The sequence below is a fragment of the Drosophila biarmipes genome, chromosome X, assembly GCF_025231255.1.
Source record: "Drosophila biarmipes strain raj3 chromosome X, RU_DBia_V1.1, whole genome shotgun sequence".
Lineage (NCBI taxonomy): Eukaryota > Metazoa > Arthropoda > Insecta > Diptera > Drosophilidae > Drosophila > Drosophila biarmipes.
In genome coordinates this window covers 16,386,144-16,409,054 of record NC_066611.1, presented here as the reverse complement: position 1 = coordinate 16,409,054, position 22,911 = coordinate 16,386,144, and the positions used below count along the sequence as shown (strand labels likewise).

Genomic DNA, 22,911 nt, shown 5'->3' with positions numbered 1-22,911 from the left:
TTCTTTTTAAGTGATGCAGATCGATAGGAAATTAAGCCAGCTTTCCAAAACAGTCGGTCTTTCGGTTGTACGCCTTGAATTGATTGAAAAATCGCAAGAAAATGTGTTTTTTTGGCAAAAATCTGAAATCCAAAAAATTGTGAGGCACCCCCTTGAAAAAAATGGAAAAATGGGTCAAAAAATAAATTTCTTTTTAAGTGATGCAGATCGATCGCAAGAAAATGTGTTTTTTTGGCAAAAATCTGAAATCCAAAAAATTGTGAGGCACCCCCTTGAAAAAAATGGAAAAATGGGTCAAAAAATAAATTTCTTTTTAAGTGATGCAGATCGATAGGAAATTAAGCCAGATTTTCAAAACAGTCAGTCTTTTGGTTGTACGCCTTGAATTGGCCAAACTACGATTGAAAAACCGCACGAAAATGTGCTTTTTGGCAAAAATCTGAAATCCAAAAAATTGTGAGGCACCCCCTTGAAAAAAATGGAAAAATGGGTCAAAAAATAAATTTCTTTTTAAGTGATGCAGATCGATAGGAAATTAAGCCAGCTTTCCAAAACAGTCGGTCTTTCGGTTGTACGCCTTGAATTGGCCAAACTACGATTGAAAAACCGCACAAAAATGTGTTTTTTTGGCAAAAATCTGAAATCCAAAAAATTGTGAGGCACCCCCTTGAAAAAAATGGAAAAATGGGTCAAAAAATAAATTTCTTTTTAAGTGATGCAGATCGATAGGAAATTAAGCCAGCTTTCCAAAACAGCCGGTCTTTCGGTTGTACGCCTTGAATTGGCCAAACTACGATTGAAAAACCGCACAAAAATGTGTTTTTTTGGCAAAAATCTGAAATCCAAAAAATTGTGAGGCACCCCCTTGAAAAAAATGGAAAAATGGGTCAAAAAATAAATTTCTTTTTAAGTGATGCAGATCGATAGGAAATTAAGCCAGCTTTCCAAAACAGTCGGTCTTTCGGTTGTACGCCTTGAATTGATTGAAAAATCGCAAGAAAATGTGTTTTTTTGGCAAAAATCTGAAATCCAAAAAATTGTGAGGCACCCCCTTGAAAAAAATGGAAAAATGGGTCAAAAAATAAATTTCTTTTTAAGTGATGCAGATCGATAGGAAATTAAGCCAGCTTTCCAAAACAGCCGGTCTTTCGGTTGTACGCCTTGAATTGGCCAAACTACGATTGAAAAACCGCACAAAAATGTGTTTTTTTGGCAAAAATCTGAAATCCAAAAAATTGTGAGGCACCCCCTTGAAAAAAATGGAAAAATGGGTCAAAAAATAAATTTATTTTTAAGTGATGCAGATCGATAGGAAATTAAGCCAGCTTTCCGACACAGTCGGTCTTTTGGTTGTACGCCTTGAATTGGCCAAACTACGATTGAAAAACCGCACGAAAATGTGTTTTTTGGACCAAAATCTGAAATCCAAAAAATTGTGAGATACCCCCTTGAAAAAAATGGAAAAATGGTTCAAAGAATAAATTTCTTTTTAAGTGATGTAGATCGATTGGAAATTAAGCCAGCTTTCCAAAATAGTCGGTCTTTTGGTTGTACGCCTTAAATTAGTTAAGATTAAATCGTATATCTTACATTTTTATCACATTTTTGTTCCAAAAAATTCAGTTTTTGGCTGCTATAAAGAAATAATAAAGTCAGAATGAGGAAGTTCATAACTTGCCTTATACATTGGCAATAAAACCTATAAATGTTTCATATAATAATATTATTTTTAGGCAAACTATATGAAGCGAAAGGAAAAAGACTTTGTTGTTTAGTTAAAGTAGCCGATTACTTTATTCTATTTTTATCGACAAAAAAATATTTAAAATAACTTCTCTGCAGACGTTTGATTTCAATAATCTGGGTTTGCTTTAAGGTTGTAGCACCTCCCCTTGCGGGCGCCTCTCGTCCCATAGGCCCCACTTTTGGCACTTTATTTTTTGCATAGCCGGGTGGGAGGAGTGAAACTAACGAAAGGAAACGAACAACGAGGAAAAGCGCCGAAAGTTTTTCTAAGCGCTGGGCTGCCATTGGTCCCCCCATTCCGTGGGCGTGGCTGGGGAAAATAGAAAGGGGCTGGGGGTGGGGTCAAGTGAATCAAAACAAGACTAATATTTTGAGAATAGCGATTCAGCTAGGAAATTGCTTTTGCAAAATTTCCCATTTGCTTAATTTGCATGCACGAAAAGTGTCGCTGCAAATATATTGTTTGCTTATTTGTTTGTTTGCCTTGTGGGGGTGGTAGGTACCCAGTTTTCCCATTTTCCCCCGCCAGATTCATCGCAAGCCGCCAATTGACTGGCAATCCGGACTGTCTCAATAAAGTGAAAGGCGAAATAAAAGCACTCTTTACCTGGGACAATTTGCAATCCAACGCATCTGTCCCCGGCGACATGTGGCGTCAATGATGTTCCCCTAACAGTGCCCCTTTTTCCTCAGATTTTCTCCCGATTTTCCCCCCAGATTTTCCTCACCGAACGCCACTTGACAATTGTCAACAAAGCGCACGTAAAGCGATTACAGTCTGCGTGAGTGCAGGGAAATGGAAGTGGCAGTGGGTGAAGAGTGGATCCTGCTCCTGGGATTCCTCCTCCGAGGACATCTTTTGTGATACACTGTGTGTATCTGACGGATATTTGGCAAATCCGACGCCAGCGGCACTTAAGCTGCTCAAGATTGTTCGCATTGTCGGGCGGAAAAGCTGGGTTTTTCACGGGGGACGGGGAAAATGCAATATATATGTTAGTTACGCCATTGACAAACAATCTAAGCGATAATATAGTTTTCGTTTAACAATAAAATATCATTATAAAATACATTTTTAAAAATGTTTTTAAATATTAAAAAATTGTGGATCTTAATATTTTATAGTATTAAAAGTATGAAATAAATTATAAATATGCTTTTAATTTTCAAAGAATTATATTATCTTAATGTCTTATAGTATTTACTTTATTAAATAAATTATAAATATGTTTTAAATTATTACAAAATTTTAATTTATTATTATTATTATATTTATTATAACTTTAACATCTTCTCGCAATGATAAATTTTAAGCCGAAACGAAGTACAATTTTAATTTAATTAATGCAAAAATCCACCGAAAAAGTTTCAAATATCACGCCCACTAATTCATTAGCCCAAAAGCAAATATATTTTTTTGTTTTGGTGTGGAAACGGAAACAGAAATCTTTTTGGGCCTGAGCCCAAAATCAAACCCAGCAAAAGCTCGCGAGCGTCTGCCTTGATTGTCCTTGATGGATGGATGGAATGGATGGATGATGGACGTTCCACCAACCGCAGGAACCACTCATAATGGAGCACGAAGGGTGGTGGTGCGGCGCTAAAAGCAAATGACAATCAGCGGAGGGAGCGGCAAACATTTAACAAAAAGACAAGAAACAAAGTTTAAAATCTAAAAAAAATGTAGATGATGGGGAGGGGTTTAAGAACCGTGGCACATTGCAATTTACATGCAAACAAACAAATAAGCCCAGCCAGCCCAGCAAGCCACCCACCACCACCCACCATGTAAGGCCTTCCCTTTCGCACCGCTTTGTTTGCCTTCGCCACCCAACCACCTCAAACCTTCCGCCTGTCTGTCTGTCTCTCTATATACGTCTGTGTGTTCGCTTCCAACATTTCAATCAACGCTCGAAATGCGAAAAAAAATCATAATAAAAGCAAGGATAATATGGCAGGCGAGTGGTTTGGCGGGTGGGTGGTGCAGAGGAAGTGGTGCCGCCGCCCAAGCGGAAATGGATGCGCATCACAAAAGTGGCACAAATTGTGTGGCATGTGTGAGACGTTGCATGCAGCTCGCAAAAGAAACCAGTTTTGGTGTTCTTAAATTTAAAAAAAATAAAACAGCATTTTACATTACATTAAAATATAAAACGACTTTCGAAATTTATGAAATGTCTAATTATTTCAAGAAATAACCAATCTGCATCATGATTTTGACCTTTTAGCGATCGTAGGGATGGGAAAACCCGCAAAGAAAACACTAAATTTAAAATAGTTATCGATAACAAAAATGGTACAGTTGTGTTGCGTTAGCAAAGTTTTCAGCAATGAGAACTGGACTTTAAAATCTAAAAACCAAAACTCGGAAATAATTTGAACTGCATGCTAAGAAATCATTTTGCAATATTCTAAGTTTTTAAATATACATTTTTATTATGTATTTTTCAAAAATTGCAATGCTATCTTCTGACTCATTATCAGTTATTTCTATTCCATCGAAAGATTCAAAATTTGACAAAACTTCACTCCTTTCGGCCACCTGGAAATGACAACTTTTTCAAGAGGGGATTCCCCAATGCAACAGCCGCTGCTACACGCTGTAAAACCAAGTCCCCTTCCCGAATGGATTGCCATAACAACCGTTAACCGAGATACATTTAAAATCTCGAGCAGAGTCGAGAGTCCAACCAAAAATGGTAAAAAAAAAAAAGGAGTGGAAGGGAAATGCGACGACCAGAACCAAATCCAAAGTGTAAACATTCACAGCCTCCGTTTTGGCGAGGGAAAATGGGTTGGCATGTGGGGGTTTTGGGTGTGTGGCTAGCCTAGACAAAAAAAAACCCCTCAACCACACCCAGAACTCCCTGGACAGCAACAGCTTCCTTCCTTCCGTGCTGACGTTTGATGTGCAGCCATGGAAGCTTTACTTTTTTTTCGAAAAATACTGCGAGTGGGTGGCAAACACGCAGCGAACGTGTGGCAACAGCTAGCAACTACTGCAAAAAAATTAAGAAACAAAAATGCGTATATTTATTTCAAACAAGCTCAGCCACAGTAAGCTGAAAAAAAAGAAAATCAGCTGACAAAAGGCAACACGAGTTTCCAAAGCTATTGCTCCGGACTCAGATTCCAATGCCGCTGGCAAGCTGCAATGGTACACCGACAAAAAAATGTTTTATTACAATTACAAGTGTTATTAAGGACCCAGGTTCAATTTCACCTTGAAAACATTTTTTTGTTGATAAACTTCGGTCAAAGACCTTCAGTTTTTAGTGGCAACAGATCACAGACAAACAATATTACTTGAAAATATAAAAATATTAGCTTGTTAATTAGGAACAAAAGTTTGAAGACCCATGTTCAATTTCACTTGAGAAAAATGTTATTTTTTTTAATATTGAAGTATATATATGGTATAAAGTGTATATATTGTAAAAAAATAAAATTGTATAATTTAAAGGCAATCTCTAGATACCCTTTAATAATAATATACAATATTTTTTGCAGTGATCCTCCCACACAGCCACACGATGCAATTGCTTGGCAACAGCTTGTGGGGAGGTGTCGCTAATGAAGTCGCAAACAGTCGTTGGCAGTAAAAAATTAAGCAAAGAAAGCAAGGCAACGTAACGCAACGTTCTACATATCCAACCGCATCCGCATGCCTTCATTGTAATAGAAATTATAAGCTTATCCTCCTCCAGACCCACCACCCTTCTCCCGGCGAGCTGTCGTTTTAGCAACACGTTGCCCATAGCCAAGGATTTTGCATCTATTGTTCCAATCCGCAACATCCGCCAGAGGATGGTAATTGAAAACGGGCAACGTTGCTGGAGAAATATTTGAAAAAGTTTAGCATGGTAATATATATCACACATCTAAAATCGTTTGTGAAGATTACACTAGAGAAAATTAAGATATAATAACCAACAAATTAAATAAATCAAAAAATGTTATACCTAATTTTAATATTCCATTATGTATCCTAAAGATAACACACCTTAACTGAACTAATTGTCCAACGTTGGGCGCCAATAAAATGTTTCATTATTAAAAAATTAGCTTTCCGCATTTACCGTATTGTTTATTCGATATCCGCTTACAATTCGATCTTAACTGCTTGAAATGCAACAACTCTGTAACAACCGGATACGATCAACCCATGGACCAATTGGCTTTCGTCTCGCTCTAGTTTTTGTCCTCTTTGAAAAGGTAAAAACCTTTCTTCGAGGGTGGTTTCCATTAACACTTTTGCACTGTTGCTGCTGGTGATGTTGCTACTGCTTCTGCTACTGCCGATGTTGCTGATGCTGATGCGCACCACCAATGCCACAGCGACTGGGGCGCACCACCACCCACCCAGCGAACCACCGCTTTTGCTCTGCTGACGCTCTGCTTACGCCTCGTTTCATTTACAACAATTCATAATTTTAAAATCGCACCGAACCCGCCTCGTTCTGGTTCTGGTACTCGGTCTCTGTTTTTCTGTTTCTGTCTCGGCCTCAGGACTCGTTGGATGCTGCTCTGCTTTACTGCTTTTCCTGCTGCTGGCGCTGCTGGCACTCATTTCATTTGATTTTTAACTGTCATCGGCGCCAGTTCAGACCGTTAGCAACGCGTTCAAATTTCCCGTGCTTATATTGTTTAAATATTATTTGTTGTTTTTTTAAGTGAACACTAAATTAGTTAAGCAACTTGAAAAGCATAGGTGAGAAATTAAATGCTCTTGAAGGATCGACATTATAAAGTGATAATAAGGAAAATCATTGTGCGGATACAAAATTTGTTGGTGTGATGTAATAAATTAAATTAATATTTTTTCATAAATTTTAATCACATTTCAATTTAAATGTGCCGATTAAAATCTTTAACGAAAATAAGTTCTCCTAAAAATAAAAAGTAAAGGTTAAAGGTTAAATTATAATAAGAGGTCCAATATTTACCTACTCTGACCAAAAGTTCATTTTATTTAAAAATACAAACTCAAATAAAGTCACGAATTACCAAATAACTTTCATCTGCCATATTTTATTCAAAACATTTTATTCAACTGTCAGGATTCTTTAAAGTTCTACTATATCTTACGGACTAGGCAAAACAGGACTTTCCATCTTCCATATTTTAATTTGAAACATTTTATCCAAGTGATCTGCCAGCAACTGTTGATTATTCAACGTCCAGCAATATTTTACGCACTCAATGAAACAAATCCATTCCGCATCAATCCATCCACCCAAGTGAACTTCCAATCACTGTTGAAATAGAAACTCATACGCATCCAGGGGTTGCACTTCACTCTCATCACTTATTCCAGAAAACTCGGATCAATCCGCATAGTAGACCTGTCAAAAAGGGTTCAAATCAAATTCGATTTGGGCAACGATGAGTTGCGGGCAAAGTTGCAAATGAAATTTTGCCAAATTTTCGGGCAACGCACACGGACACGGCTGCAGAGATACGGACAACGGACAGAGTTCCGGATAACGAGCAGGGGTCCGGGGTATGTGGTCTGGGCTCTGTCTGCCGCAAACGACACACATGGCCAGAGAGCCACAAGTGGCACATTATTTTAATTCGCAGTCAAACGCTGTAACGTTAACACCACAACGACATGTCACCAACAAACCAACAAGTTCATTTGTCTGCATATGTGCGTGTGTATGAGCGGGGTGGGTTAGGCACAGGACAGGAACAGGACCCTCGACGGGCAAGGGTTAACAATTTGATTTATTTTTGGTTAGTCAGTAATCTTCAACGAAAAAAAAGGTTGGAGAAATATTCTGGATCTGAACAATTTTTATTCAAAATGCCTAAGTAATTTGCACTCTTTTAATATTTTAGTTTTAAAACTACTTAGTACAAGTTTTATTGCCTCCACAACAATAATTGTATTAAACATTTTCAAAGTCCCTTATTGGGCGCCAATTAAAAGATACATTAAGCTTTACGTCAGTAATCGGCTAAACTCTTTATAAGGCCCCACATTGGGCGCCAGTAACGAAGTACATCCAGCTTAATTCAAATCATGGCCAGGCCTCAATTTCCATAACAGCGAACCGAGACTTCGTTCAGGGTTGTACACCAGGTGAGCCCGAGAGGGTTGCTAGCCAACTCCACGGGTGGGGAGATGAACTCCAGAAGGATTTCACTGCGGAATGGCGTGGACAACTTATCGTTGTTTGATATGCTGTAATTATGTTATAAGGTTGCCCAGCCCAAGTGCCAGTTAAGTGTATGCTTGCAAGGGTTGCCCGCAATCCCAGTCGGGGGTGGCTTGAATTCAACTTCGATGATGCGACATCAATCAGCTGGGCGGATTTGAGTGGATGTAGATGTTCCGCCACTCAGGGGGCATCGGTGAGGGATAACTCTCTACTCTGGTTTTAATTGCCACACTGTTTGGAAAGCGAGCGAAAAAGAACTGAAAAAAAAAACCAAGCATTATGGAAAAGTTAGTTCTCAGCTTATACCCAGACGAAAGACAAACAAAAGTCGCGATGCACTTTTCGCATTAATCTCAGCTCCATTTTTAGTTCTTGGAATTATTCTCAGCTGCAAAAGTTGTGCACAAACTTGGGCAGGGGCCATAAAAGAAACTTGTCCGACAGCTGCTGATTGAATATTAAAATGCTGCCAGTTACTCTCTAGCGCCACCACAGCCAACCCCATAAAAGAATGAGAAACTGGCAATTAAAGCCCTGCCCAGCATCAATCAGTGCGGGGCGAAAATCAACGGAATTTCCAACGAGGGACAGATGGCCACGCCTATCGCCCACAGCCACACCCACCGCGCCTTAATTAGCATAATCTAATTTCAACTTTGTCGCAAAAATTCCACTCCCCACCATTTTTTACCTCACCCGAACAACGGCTGCCAAAAAATGCAAATCAACAGCGGTCCTTTTGAAAGTCTCCTCCTCCACAACCACCAATCATATATTCCTTTTGCGACAGTTGAAAACTTTATATATTTTTACAACGAAATGAAAAAACAATAAAAATAAAAAACTCCACAAATCCAACATGGAATAACAGAAAAAAACAGAAGGCATGCAAATGAATGTTGAGAGGAAGTGTAAAGAATTTGGAAATACCTATTAAAACCCATATTGAAAATGTTAGAGTGAAAGTGAAAAATACAAATGTTGTTTCATGGTTTTTGAAAAATACCAAAAGCAAGATGAAGATTTAAATGTCTGGGGGTGGGAGAAAGACAAATTTGATCGAAATGAGTATGATTGGTTTATCGAAGCATTCACAGATATCCCCCCCTCTGGATTTGTACAGGGTATTCGGTTACAGGCGTCGGCTGTGGCTTGTTAAAAACTTTTTAAATGCGAAAATGAAAGAGCAACACGGCAACGGAGTTCTGGGGCGGGGGCCCCAATGAGTGGTGTACTGCTCCTGGTTAGAATTGACAGGCACACAGGCTGCACAGGATACAAGCAGCCAGGACACGGCGTCAAGTGCCTCAACAGTTTGGCAACACAACAATTGAGTTTGTCCTCGAATGCTCGCGGAAATGGAGGTGGGTTCTGGGTTCTGGGTGCTGGGTGTGTCCCCGCTGTTGAAACATTTAATTTACTGGAATTTGGCGCGATGTGTGTAAGCTTATTAACAGCTTGGGGGGATTGCGAGTCGAAAAAAACGATGGAAAGTGGGTGGTGGGGCCTTTATCGCCTGTTTTTCTATGCAAATTTGGAAAATGTTTTTGGGGAACGGGCACAGATGGGAGCTTAATAAAGTTGTAATAAAGGTGGCTTAGCTGACAGCAGCTGTGGAACAATGGATTTGATGCACATGAAAGTTATGCCATTACGATTCCGCTGTCTGTGGCTCTAGAGGTAATTTAATAATGAACAGAAATTCCCTGGGTTGAGGGCTAATTTAAAAGAATTTTACTTCTATCCCAACCTGCAATTTATTACCGTGCACTTAAAAAAGCTTTTTAGTGCAATCCTCCGAACTCCTCCGACTCCAAAGATTTACCATTTCCCAAAACCAAGACAGCTTCACTCGGAAAGCAAACAGAAAATGCAGATTTAATTGTCTCAAGGGTGATGGCTGGGCGGGAGCATGGAAAAGGCGGGGGACCACGCCGGTCCAAGACAATGCAAATATATCCCTATACAAATATAAATCTCAAGTGACTTGAGCCAACGTCTTTTGTGTGTCTCAGCCCCCTTTCTTACCATTTTTCCTTTCCTCCCACAGCAGGAGCCGCCATGAAGGACAGCAACAACAGCAGCAGCAGCAGCAACATCTCGTCGAGCAACGCAGCAGGGATGCCTTGTTCCGCCGGAGGAGCAGTGACAACAGCAGGCGCAACCACCGGCAGTGCCACGCCCAGTGCGCCCAGTACGCCCACAACAGCAGCAGCGGCAGCAGCAGCAGCCAGTGCTGCAGACCCATCAGCAACGGCGCAAAATCCGCAGCAACGCAGCAAGAGCAACATCCATGAGCTGAGGAATCAGGACTACGTCAGTCGCCTAATGGCCGCCACTCCGCCGTATTTGTATTCCGCCCCGGTGGGCCCAAATAATTTCTTCTTCAGCGACATGCTGCGCTCCCTGGTGCAGGCGCGCAACAACGAGACGGCGCGGGTGTTGCAGCTGCAGCAGCAACAGCAGCAGCAGCAGGCACAGCAGCAGCAGGCACAGCAGCAGCAACACCAGCAGCAGCAACATCAGGCTGCCCTGGTGAGGCGTCCAAGGAAACGCTCCTGGTCACATCGTCCCTACTACGAGCAGTTGCGGGAGCGACGCGATGCAGAGGAGAAGCAACAGCAGCAGCAGCAACATCTTCACCAGCAACAGCAGCAGCAACATCACCAGCAGCAGCAGCAACTGCAGCAGCAAATGGCGCCGGAGAAGCCACTAGAGCTGACCAATAAAGCCATCGCGCCCTATGGCTATGCCAAACTGGAGGCCAAGCCACCGATTACAGCCGCCACGGTGACGGCAGCAGCACCACCGAGCGGCACCGCTGGCAACAAGGCTGGCCTGGGCGGTGCGGTGGATAGCAACCTGCAGGAGAACACGCCGCCGGCGGCTTCGTTGCCGCCGCAGGACTTGGTCCTGCCACCGCCGCCACCCGTCTGGTATCCACCGCTCTACGCGCCCTACGGCATCGATCCGCTGCACTTCTTCATCGATCTGCGGGTGTCGGGGCACATATACGACCGCAAGAAGGAGAATGTCTCGCCGCTGTCGAGCAGCAACAATGCCCTTGCCGAGGAGGGTTCGCCGGGCTCCGGATCAGGCGCCAGTGGCTCCGGCACGGGCTTGGCCAGCAATTTGCTGAGCAAGCAGCGACACGGTTCCGCTTTCACCGTGCCCATTCCCAAGGCAGCGCAAAACGATGCCATCAATCTGTGCTCCAATGCTGCTGCTGCTGCTGCTGCTGCCGGTGGGGCAACTTCGGTGGCAGGTGGCGGCGGTGGTGCTGGAATGGCCAGCGGCACCGCCTTGGGCAGCAAGTTCGAGCACTATGCCAAGTACTATGACCTGGGCGAGACGAAGGAGAATCACCCGTCGAGCACGGCTGCCAATCTGTCGGCGGCCGCTGCTGCCGCCGCTGCAGCTGCGAACCTATCGAAGTCGGGAGCCAGCTATATGCTGCAACATCTGCCGCGCCTCTACAGCCAGTTTGCCGCCCACCAAGCGCAGGTCCAGAGCCAGGAGACGGATGCTAAGTCGGAGTCGGCCTCGGTGAGTGCCTCGCTTTCGGCGCCCGAGCTCTGCGATGAGGACTCGCTGGGACGGAACTCCAGTGACACTGGCACTGGGCTGGAGGGAACGAGCGGTGGCCAGGGCAACTGTGACATCGACGTGGAGATCATCGACTCCATCAAATATCGCACGGATGGGGAGAGCAGCCGCTGTTCCAGCAACGACGAGGCCTCCATCACACAAATCGATTGAGGCTAATGATAACTTAAATATTTGATGAATAAAGTGTGTCCACGATTAAGTTTCAAGATTTATGATTATTTGGAAATTGGCTTATTAGATGTAATAAGGTAAGAGTTAATAGAAATTCTAAGGCGTATAAAAAATAGCATCAAAAGTGTGTGGTTATAAATTTTCTGTGAATGCTATACGGGTATTTTATGAGAAAAGACCAATCGGATGAAATTAATTTGAAATTGCGTAAAAAGTTTAAATATTCAGAATATTTACCCCAAAGTTCCGCTATATGCTATTCTGTTGTAAAGGTCCCTGAAAGTATGCAATACAAATTGAATTAGATTGAATCCATAAACCTTTTGGTCTAAAAATAAAATGTAGCATACTTATAGACGCAATTCGAAGTGATTTAAACACGCAATAGATATAGGTCTCTAAAAGTATGCATTGAAAAACAAGCTTCGAATTTCAGATAAAGTCCATAAACCTTTTAGACTAAAAATAAAATGTAGCATACTTATAGACACCATGATAAGTCATTCCAAAAACGCCTTAGGTAAAAATAGATTTTTGAGATTGACAAAGATTAATTTTTGTTTTATTGGAAGTTTCTGAATGATATATGTACATCTTTCCAAGTTCAGGAAAACGCCGGGGTTCTCCTTCCCCAAGAAGTATGCAACGGGAAAAGTAATTTCGTAAATCATTTGACGCCATCGTCGTCGTCGCTTGTTGTTGCTGCCTCAAGGCATTTTTTAAATGTCGTCGCGCGAATTGCCGAGCATCAGGAACCCCACGTTGGGCGCCAAATAAAAAAGGCAACCTTCACCATACCGCCACGGAGCATTACACGCCTGACTACGCTTTGTGTAAATTAAAACTGCTGCCGGCTGCTGGCTGGCGATGACAACGCCCCCCAATCTCTGTTTCAACTCTCTTGCATTATTTTTTCCTCGTTTTTCATTTGAGCCCCACAGGATATTAATTTTTACACCATTCATTGATTTTGTTTGCTACCCGGTTGCTTAATGAACACATGCAGTGTGCAAAATCTGCGGGGGCGTGGCGACTTGTGCGTTCACCAGGCTCGTTTCCGTTTCCGCTTTTATTTATGTTGCTTCTTGTTTTTTACCTCAACACCGTTATCAAACGTATGGATTTCGATGAGTTTGCAAATTTCTGCACATTGAGGCAGAAAAAGTGCACTGAAAGCCAATCAAAGCAGCGGTACAAGCCAAACAGAAAATAAAAAAAACGGAAACGAGTACAGTCTGCACCAAAAGCTGTCGATAAAAATTTGCATACAAATCGGTAGGAGAAGGGACGGCAAAGTGAAGCTCTCATCATCATCATCATTGTGTAATCAAAGTAAGTAGCAAGAGGAGATAGCTGCGAAATTGAAATTCAACCTAATTGCAGGAAATTTATAACTCAACTTAACAGCTGACAGATTTTTCCCTTTTTGCTGCCGCGAGGGGCGTTCCGCTTTCTGTGGTTAGAGAAGGGTCCTGTCACGAATACTGGCGAACTTTTGTTATCCTCTCGAATTCATAAATCTTGGCAGACGCTCATAATTCATGCAACAGTCGACAATTGGCAGCGGTTTCCACTCAAGACGCTGGGGTGGGTGTGGTGTACGGTTCGGTGTGGATTTCCCGAGCATTACAGCGGCAATAAGCTCGACTTGCGGCAAAAAACAAATTTCACCAATGACAAGACGGGCTAACTGGCAACCGAGCCAACAAGAAAAAAGAAAATGTTATAAGAAAACCCGAAGGAGAAGCGATGAAAATCCTTTGGTTGAGGTTGGGCTGGGGTGGTGTTTTTTTTCACAAACAAACAATGAATGCAGCTTATTCCAGGGGGACAAAAAGTACTTGGGCGTGTTGACAGCTTAAAGCTTTCGCCCTAATTGCTAGATTTGTTTATTTAAAAGCCAAGGAAGAGAGGAAGACATTATTACTGAAGATGGAATTGGTACAATCCAAAACTACAATTTTGATCATTTGAAGAACAATGAACTTTTAAATGATGCAGATCGACAGATCGAGCCAGCTTTCCAAAACAGTCGGTCTTTCAGCTGTACGCCTTGATTTGGCTGAGCTGCGATTGAAAAACCAGAAAAAAATGTGTTTTTTTTTTTCAAAAATCTGGTATTAATTTATAAATTTTGTAAATTTTTGTGCCCCTAAAAAAAATGCGAATTAGTCAGATTCAGTTTCTGGAAAGATCTGTGCCAACCTATTAATGTTGGAAATCGCATTTTTAAATGTTCGACAAGAATGGAACCTTATTTCGGCAAGCCGAAAATTTCACACCCTGGTTCCTACTTTTGCTGATCCCCAGTTCTTAAAACATCTATAAGATATATACTTAATATTAAAATCTACTACTAATACACATCTTAAGCTAAATGTATTATAACTTATATACACTTTAAAATAGAAGGAAGATTTTTGTGAATGCTGACAGATTAGTTTTCTATATTGGCTCGCCAGAGAATATAATCTATAACATATATTTGTGTACATATATGCTTTGCATAATCAATTAATATTGAATTAACCATACTTTTAATTGTCCGATAAGTACGCACCGACTTTTTTGCACAGGTCTTGGGGCAACATGATTAATATGGCAACAACTCGGCAGCGTTTCACAGAGACACTCTATCTCACAAAAAAAAATTGAGTAAATATATTTAATGATTTTAAACTAAAATGTTTCTGATTTAAGGCTTTTCTGATTTAAAATACTTCGTTTAGCTTAAGGGGAAACTAAAATATTTAATTGACTAAGGTACATACCTGAAGAAGTTTTCCATGCTCTGGAGTCTTGAACGACGACTTTTCTATATATATATATCCAGCAAACATAACAAAAGCTCCGTATCTATCCATACATATCCAGTGATCTGTCCAAAAGCACCAACACACACACAATCATTCGCTGGAACTTCCGGTCAACTGGCTTTTCGATTGACCATAGCATCCATTTTTAGCTAGAACTAGGAGAAGAGATCAATGTGTTATTAGCATTATCAATGACGTGGCCTATTGTAAAATTCAACATAATTTATACACAACATAAATTTATAACTTACAATGTGACTTGAAAGATGTGACTTGAAAGATGTGACTTGAAACATGTGACTTGAAACATGTGACATGAAACATGTGACATGAAACATGTGACATGAAACATGTGACATGAAACATGTGACATGAAACACGTGACATGAAACACGTGACATGAAACACGTGACATGAAACATGTGACATGAAACATGTGACATGAAACACGTGACATGAAACATGCGACATGAAACATGTGACATGAAACATGTGAGATTAACACATCCAAATAACTATTAAGATAAGTTGAATGTTTTATGTTGAATGTTTTGTGTTGCATGTTATATGTTACATGCTGATTATAGATTTACAAATTTTGCAGATTGAAAGTCGCTTAAGTTGACACGACTATAACTAACGAACTAACACCTAAATGAGGTTCATACCTGGACAGGACCTCGATGCACTGCATCCTGGAGTCCAGTTCCTCCTGTCCAAAGGCACCAACACACACACTAACACTCGCCGGAACTTCCGGCCAACTGATTTTTGGAGTGACCATAGCCTATAGGTCATTAATTATGAGCTAGAACTAATTGGGAATTTTAAGCATCCACAGAAGAAATTAATTTGTAATTAACAATTTCTATGACGTGGCCTTTGTAAAAATCCAATATTACTTAATAATTGCATAGTTTAAGGTTATTTTTACAACATTTAAAATGTCTTGAGTTGTTAGTTGGATGTTTTATGTTGAATGTTCCATGTTAAATATAAATTGTTTGATTTTTCACATTGAAAGTTGTTTAAGTTGACCTTAAGTGGTGACTACAAATATTCAATTAAAAATTAAATAATATTCAATCCTGGGCGGCTCTCGATGCACTGCATCCTGGAGTCCTGGTCCACCTCCTTATATATCCAGTGATCTGTCCAAAAGCACCTACAACACACACACAAACATTCACCGGAACTTCCGGTAGACTGATTTTCGGAGTGTATTTTCGAAAGTTAAAAAAAATAAAACCTAAAATCAACAACACACAATTTAAAACTCCTTTTGTAATAACTAAGAGGTCAAGGATCCCAGTGATTTCAGTCGAAGAATTACCTCTTGTCCTGCGAGCCCAATAATCGAATTGCACTTATATTTATCGGAAAATAAAGGATTACAATTTATAATCTCTTCCATTTGATCGATGGCAAATTAAGCCAGCTTTCCAAAACAGTCGGTCTTTCGGTTGTACGCCTTGAATTGATTGAAAAACCGCGCGAAAATGTGTTTTTTAGACAAAAATCTGAAATCCAAAAAATTGTGAGGCACCCCCTTGAAAAAAATGGAAAAATGGGTCAAAAAATAAATTTCTTTTTAAGTGATGCAGATCGATAGGAAATTAAGCCAGCTTTCCAAAACAGTCGGTCTTTCGGTTGTACGCCTTGAATTGGCCAAACTACGATTGAAAAACCGCACAAAAATGTGTTTTTTTGGCAAAAATCTGAAATCCAAAAAATTGTGAGGCACCCCCTTAAAAAAAATGGAAAAATGGGTCAAAAAATAAATTTCTTTTTAAGTGATGCAGATCGATAGGAAATTAAGCCAGCTTTCCAAAACAGTCGGTCTTTCGGTTGTACACCTTGAATTGATTGAAAAATCGCAAGAAAATGTGTTTTTTTGGCAAAAATCTGAAATCCAAAAAATTGTGAGGCACCCCCTTGAAAAAAATGGAAAAATGGGTAAAAAAATAAATTTCTTTTTAAGTGATGCAGATCGATAGGAAATTAAGCCGGCTTTCCAAAACAGTCGGTCTTTTGGTTGTACGCCTTGAATTAATTGAAAAATCGCAAGAAAATGTGTTTTTTTGGCAAAAATCTGAAATCCAAAAAATTGTGAGGCACCCCCTTGAAAAAAATGGAAAAATGGGTCAAAAAATAAATTTCTTTTTAAGTGATGCAGATCGATAGGAAATTAAGCCAGCTTTCCAAAACAGTCGGTCTTTCGGTTGTACGCCTTGAATTGATTGAAAAATCGCAAGAAAATGTGTTTTTTTGGCAAAAATCTGAAATCCAAAAAATTGTGAGGCACCCCCTTGAAAAAAATGGAAAAATGGGTCAAAAAATAAATTTCTTTTTAAGTGATGCAGATCGATAGGAAATTAAGCCAGCTTTCCAAAACAGCCGGTCTTTCGGTTGTACGCCTTGAATTGATTGAAAAATCGCAAGAAAATGTGTTTTTTTGGCAAAAATCTGAAATCCAAAAAATTGTGAGGCACCCCCTTGAAAAAAATGGAAAAATGGGTCAAAAAATAAATTTCTTTTTAAGTGATGCAGATCGATAGGAAATTAAGCCAGCTTTCCAAAACAGTCGGTTTCGGTTGTACGCCTTGAATTGATTGAAAAATCGCAAGAAAATGTGTTTTTTTGGCAAAAATCTGAAATCCAAAAAATTGTGAGGCACCCCCTTGAAAAAAATGGAAAAATGGGTCAAAAAATAAATTTTTTTTTAAGTGATGCAGATCGATAGGAAATTAAGCCAGCTTTCCAAAACAGCCGGTCTTTCGGTTGTACGCCTTGAATTGGCCAAACTACGATTGAAAAACCGCACAAAAATGTGTTTTTTTGGCAAAAATCTGAAATCCAAAAAATTGTGAGGCACCCCCTTAAAAAAAATGGAAAAATGGGTCAAAAAATAAATTTCTTTTTAAGTGATGCAGATCGATAGGAAATTAAGCCAGCTTTCCAAAACAGCCGGTCTTTCGGTTGTACGCCTTGAATTGGCCAAACTACGATTGAAAAACCGCACAAAAATGTGTTTTTTTGGCAAAAATCTGAAATCCAAAAAATTGTGAGGCACCCCCTTGAAAAAAATGGAAAAATGGGTCAAAAAATAAATTTCTTTTTAAGTGATGCAGATCGATAGGAAATTAAGCCAGCTTTCCAAAACAGTCGGTCTTTCGGTTGTACGCCTTGAATTGATTGAAAAATCGCAAGAAAATGTGTTTTTTTGGCAAAAATCTGAAATCCAAAAAATTGTGAGGCACCCCCTTGAAAAAAATGGAAAAATGGGTCAAAAAATAAATTTCTTTTTAAGTGATGCAGATCGATAGGAAATTAAGCCAGATTTTCAAAACAGTCAGTCTTTTGGTTGTACGCCTTGAATTGGCCAAACTACGATTGAAAAACCGCACGAAAATGTGCTTTTTGGCAAAAATCTGAAATCCAAAAAATTGTGAGGCACCCCCTTGAAAAAAATGGAAAAATGGGTCAAAAAATAAATTTCTTTTTAAGTGATGCATATCGATAGGAAATTAAGCCAGCTTTCCAAAACAGTCGGTCTTTCGGTTGTACGCCTTGAATTGGCCAAACTACGATTGAAAAACCGCGCGAAAATGTGTTTTTTGGACAAAAATCTGAAATCCAAAAATGTTTTATTTAAAATAAAAATTAAATTTTATTATTTTTATAAATAAGGCGAAAGAAAATAAACCAGAACCGCGTTAGTGGCGCCATCTGTGGTTGGGAGTGCCTCAGAAAAAACCGTTAGCGGAGCAGGGCTGCCACTCGCACGATTTCAGGAAAAGAGTGCTGCCCATCGTCACACTTGGCGGCATTGGCAGCACGCGTGAGGCGCGCATTTCGAAATGCTTGTTGCTCGAAGCAATTAACAACCAATCGAAAGTCAAGCTAGGCAAACAAATTAAATCAGATTAACTTAGGGCAGACACACGAAAAAAGTCTTGCATTTACCACAAAGAGCGTTGTTTGGCCTTCGGCAAATTATCATGTGATTGTGAGTGCTCGCATTTCGTTCTTCTGTAGTTACTATTTGTGCTGCCTTTGTTGTCTTTTTGCCACTTCACGTTTTCTGCGCCTTTGTTCTTGTTGTTGCATTAAATTCATGCTTGTAAAGGAGTTCAAAACGCTGATTATATTAAAAGAGGAACGCGCTTTATTTGCTCATACATATTTATGAGAAAATTTTCCAGATTGCGTTCGCTGTGATTTTTTATTTCTTGTTTTTTCTGCGCCCTGCTATTTATTGATTTAGTTATTTTTCCTCTCTGCCTGGCCGAATTCGCTAATTGTGGCGGCACGTCAACAAAAAATAAGATCAAGTGGCATTAATACAAAGCCAAATAGTTTTTTGTTTACGTTTTTTTGGACAAGTATTTTTTAACTGCGCATTTCGCAAACACAAAAACGCAACAACAATAACAAGGGAGGCTTCCAAATAGAAAAGAAAGGAATAAAAGTAAAAGAAGATAGGCGAAAAACGAAGACGCAAAATCAAAGACAAATGTAATGTTGATCATTTTGCGTCTGTTGACGGGGTGAGTGAGATGGCGCGATGCGCGGCAAGCGTGGCTGAGGGAGAGGGGGATATCAAAGGTAAAAGAGGCACGCAAGAGCGGCACGCGAAGAGCGTAAGAGAGCGAGGGAGAGCCGCCGTTATTTGTTTGACATTTATCAGGAACAACAATAACAAGAAAGTATAACAACAAATAGCTGGAGAGAGAGGGAGGGAGGGAGAGATGAGCGAGAGGGCGACAGTGATTTGTTTGACATTTTTAAGGTTCAATAATAACAAAAACCATTAGGAAAATTTGCAACAATGTGAACAACAAGTTCAACATTTAAAATAAATAAAAAAAAAACAGAAAAATTTAAATGTCATATGAAATTACAAGCAACATAAAGTTCAAAAACTCACCAATGTTAATCTTTAAAAAATCCATCATTCCAAAACAACATCTTAAAAAAAAGAAAAAGACCATCAAAAAACAATAAATTTAAAAAAACCAACCGAGGAAGAAAATGACAAGTCAACACCGAAAAACTTATAAGAAAAATGCCATAAAAATAAACAAAGATTAACGCGTGAGTGGTGAAGGGGGGAGGGAGGGGGGGGGGGGGGGAATGCAATTTTCCGCCTATTTTTACATGCTCTTTATCTCATGCGAAGAACGGCAAAAGGGGGAGACAGAGAGCGGGAAAGAGAGCGAGCGCGCTCAATGCAAACAAAATTAAACATGGCTAAATGCGTCCAACCGCCCGCCACCCACTGCCCCGCCCGCGCTCCTCCCGCCGCCCACCGCCCACCGCTCTTCGCTCTTCAACGACCTCACCTAGACAATGGGCCAAGCCGAAGGAAGAGAAGCGGGAGAAGAGGAAGAAGGCGGTGTGGAGGCACCGTGGATCGAAAATGCAAATGGAAGTGGGATAAATCGATTACGAATGTGCATACATATAGCCACCGATCAATTCATAGATACAGTGGATCTTCGAGCGATTTGAAATTGTAATTTGCCAAGCCGAAAAACAAACCAGAACAAGGCCCGTCCAGCAATTACAGATCAATTGATAAACAGAGCCGGAGTAAATATTCCAATGATCGATTTCGTTGAAATTCACCGACAATCGGTTTTGTTTTCAAGTTTCCTCTTCGAAAAACTTTTTTTAAATTCAAATGCAACTCTGCATAACCTAGAAATGGTTTTTGAACATTATCTTCAAGACACTGTGCTACGCACAAGCTACAATATCTCGTTGGCGTCCCATCAACAACTTTTTCGGGCTATATCTGTTTGTGTGTCTGGCATATAGCCTCCGATTCGGACTCACATCTCTACACCTCTGGCTGCTAAAAATGTTTTTGTTAATGCCTTCAGAATTTCGCTTTTCTGTATCTCTACTTATTTTCCTCTCGGTAGCGCTGCTTTTGATGATCGCTTTGTTTTCAGTTCATTGAAATTTAATACATCGGCCGGCACCATTCACGAGATCGGAACATTGAGGGGAAAATAATCAGATCTATCGGTGATCCATCGGTTCTGTAATTGTTTATTTGACAACGGAGCAATCCCTATATCTATCTGTTAGAGGGAATCAATATGGAAGATATAGAAAGATGTTGATCAAAGTGGAAGATATTATCGATATTAGAAGATATCGATACAAAATTGGTTTTACATAAGTTCATGTTTTCGGAATTGCTAACTGGGTTCTAATATCTCAAGGTCAGAAATGGAAAGAGTTAATATAAAAAGTGTTCATAGTAGTAAGATAACCCACGTCCAAAGATTTTACCCACCCCCTTTAAAGGGATTATAATATCTCAAGGTCAGAAATGGAATGGAGTCAATATAAAAACCTTTATAGTAGTAAGATAACCCACGTCCAAAGATTTTACACACCCCCTTTAAAGGGGTTCTATCCTCTCTGCTATCTCTAAACCCATTCTCCGACCATAGCTATGATGTTGTATGATATTGTGCGTGCCTTTTAATTGCATTCAATTTCGGGGCTCTCGACATTTGCATATTTCCGTGGCTGATCCGAAACTACATGCGACACTGGATGATAGTGATGATGGAGATGGTTAGTGGGCTCGGTTGGGATTGTTGGGGTTGGGGATGGTGCTGTTGTGGTCGGGGGTTGTACATGGCAACAGAAAAATTGTCGGGTTTGTTTGCTTTATTGCTCCACTTTTGCTTGTGACTTTTTAGTGCCCTGGCCGCTGTCGCTGCTATTTGATTTTCACATTTTTCTTTATTTTGGTATCACATGATTATACAAACATACCCCACACACGGACACGGACACAGATACTGATACAGATGCAGATATACCTGCCATGTGCATGTGTGTGCGTGTCTGTGTTTGTTCGGTGGAAAATGTCTTTTCGAAGCGATCTTTTTGTTTTATTTTTTTCTTTTTTGGTTACTTTTTAGTTTCGGTCTGCGAGTGACTGATCTGTTGATCTCCACATTTGTCGCTGTCGTCGTCGTTTGCTCTGCACAGCAACAACACAGTGACGTCAAAGTTTGCCTTCGTTCTTTTGTTATCTACAAATATCAAGAATCCCACAGTAGTGCTAATGATGTCGAACGAATAATGACTATTTTCAATACTGTCTCGTGTTGCACAAGATTTGATCGTTCCAATGAATCGTTGATAGATTGTGGGGTATTCTAGGGGTCGCTTTCGTATATAGGTAGTTTCAGTTAGGCTACATTTTATTATTCAAATTTTCATTAATTTGGAAAATCAATCTTTTGTAGGATATTGTAGGAGTTATACGACTCTAAACTTTAATCACGTGTTGTTGTTTTGTCACGCAGCTTCGGTGGCTTTGGCCACACTGATTCCGATCCATGCTCTTCTCCTCTAAGCTTTCCACCGCTCTCTTCCCGCTCTTTCGACTCCGTCTTGGTGTGCTTTTTTGCACCTGTTTAACTGTTTTTGTGGGTGGCCGGGGGCGGGTCGGGACTGTAAGCCCCATTCTCAACGTTGCCATGGTTCTAACTGGTTTTTCGAAATTCCTTCGCACTGCAATTTCACTTGCTCACTGCTATTTGGCCCCCAGAGCGAGTTGTATAACTATTTGAGTGAGATCGTGCATGTAGACCAGGCGACAACAAGTACAGTGGAGGCCCCAAAGCAGAGACTCTACTTTTTGTCGGCTTAAACGAAAAATACATTCATTTTACAGAAGAAGAAAACGTTCCTGATGGTTTTAGCCAAATTTTGCATTTCCTTTGCACAGTAATTAATTTTTAGCATAAACTTACGGAGTTTCCACTGTACAACAACGAAAACCGCATGGCAAAACGAATGGAAGAGCAAAAGAGAGCGTCACAAACACAGTGGCGTCGCGTAAAAAAAGTTGTGTGTAAACAATTGGGCGCGCTCTCCATAGCCCCTCGCCTCCTCACCATACCCCTTCGCGAGAGAGTTTGTTTATGCGCCGTTTGTCCCACATAATTTTTGTTTGTTAGTTTTTCTGCAGGGTTGCCAGATGTCAAAAACCAGCAAATGTGTACATTTAAGTTTGTGTGTACTCTCTTTAATTTTATAATTGATCAGATATATTTTCAACGAATGAATTCACTTGTTTAATAAAAAAAAGTTTTTTAGCAATACATAAGATCTGGTAGATTTCTTTATAGTGATTATGATAATTTGTAAATTTTGAGAGATTTGCTTTGTCTTATAAAAAAAGCAGCTTTTAACAATATTGAATAACAATGGTAAAACTAACCATATTTCTTATAGATAATATTCTGTGTTGAAGTTACGCGACAACCCTGTTTTTCAGCTGCTTCCACACGAGCTTCTGCCTTAGTTTTGTGTGTGTGGTGTGTGTTCTATTTTCCAACACACACGTTTTTCGTTTTCGTGAA

General features: G+C 40.2%; 1 protein-coding gene and 1 long non-coding RNA gene across 4 annotated transcripts in view; one reads left to right on the top strand and one right to left on the bottom strand.

Moving 5' to 3' along the window:
- The window catches only part of LOC108022041 (uncharacterized), a 117,512-nt gene extending 95,198 nt beyond the window's left edge, over positions 1-22,314 (bottom strand). Inside the window, exons 1-2 of one of the 3 annotated variants that reach the window (XR_007765976.1) lie at positions 22,300-22,314; positions 21,358-22,191 (exon numbers count right to left, since the gene is read on the bottom strand). This is a non-coding gene — a long non-coding RNA (uncharacterized LOC108022041). Of the gene's footprint in view, positions 1-14,253; positions 14,277-21,357; positions 22,192-22,299 lie in introns of those variants that run through there. The other 2 variants (XR_007765978.1, XR_007765977.1) reach the window with 2 other exon arrangements.
- LOC108023927 (uncharacterized) lies at positions 6,267-11,721 on the top strand. The gene is made up of 2 exons (XM_017093611.3): positions 6,267-6,457; positions 9,964-11,721. Exon 2 carries the CDS (start codon positions 9,975-9,977, stop codon positions 11,670-11,672), a length of 1,698 nt encoding a protein of 565 aa, XP_016949100.3. The 5' UTR covers positions 6,267-6,457; positions 9,964-9,974; the 3' UTR covers positions 11,673-11,721.
- Positions 22,315-22,911: the final 597 nt, after the last annotated feature.

Coding starts and splice junctions, on each gene's coding strand:
- LOC108023927 (XM_017093611.3), top strand. CDS start 9,975: ATGAAGGACAGCAACAACAGCAGCAGCAGCAGCAACATCTCGTCGAGC.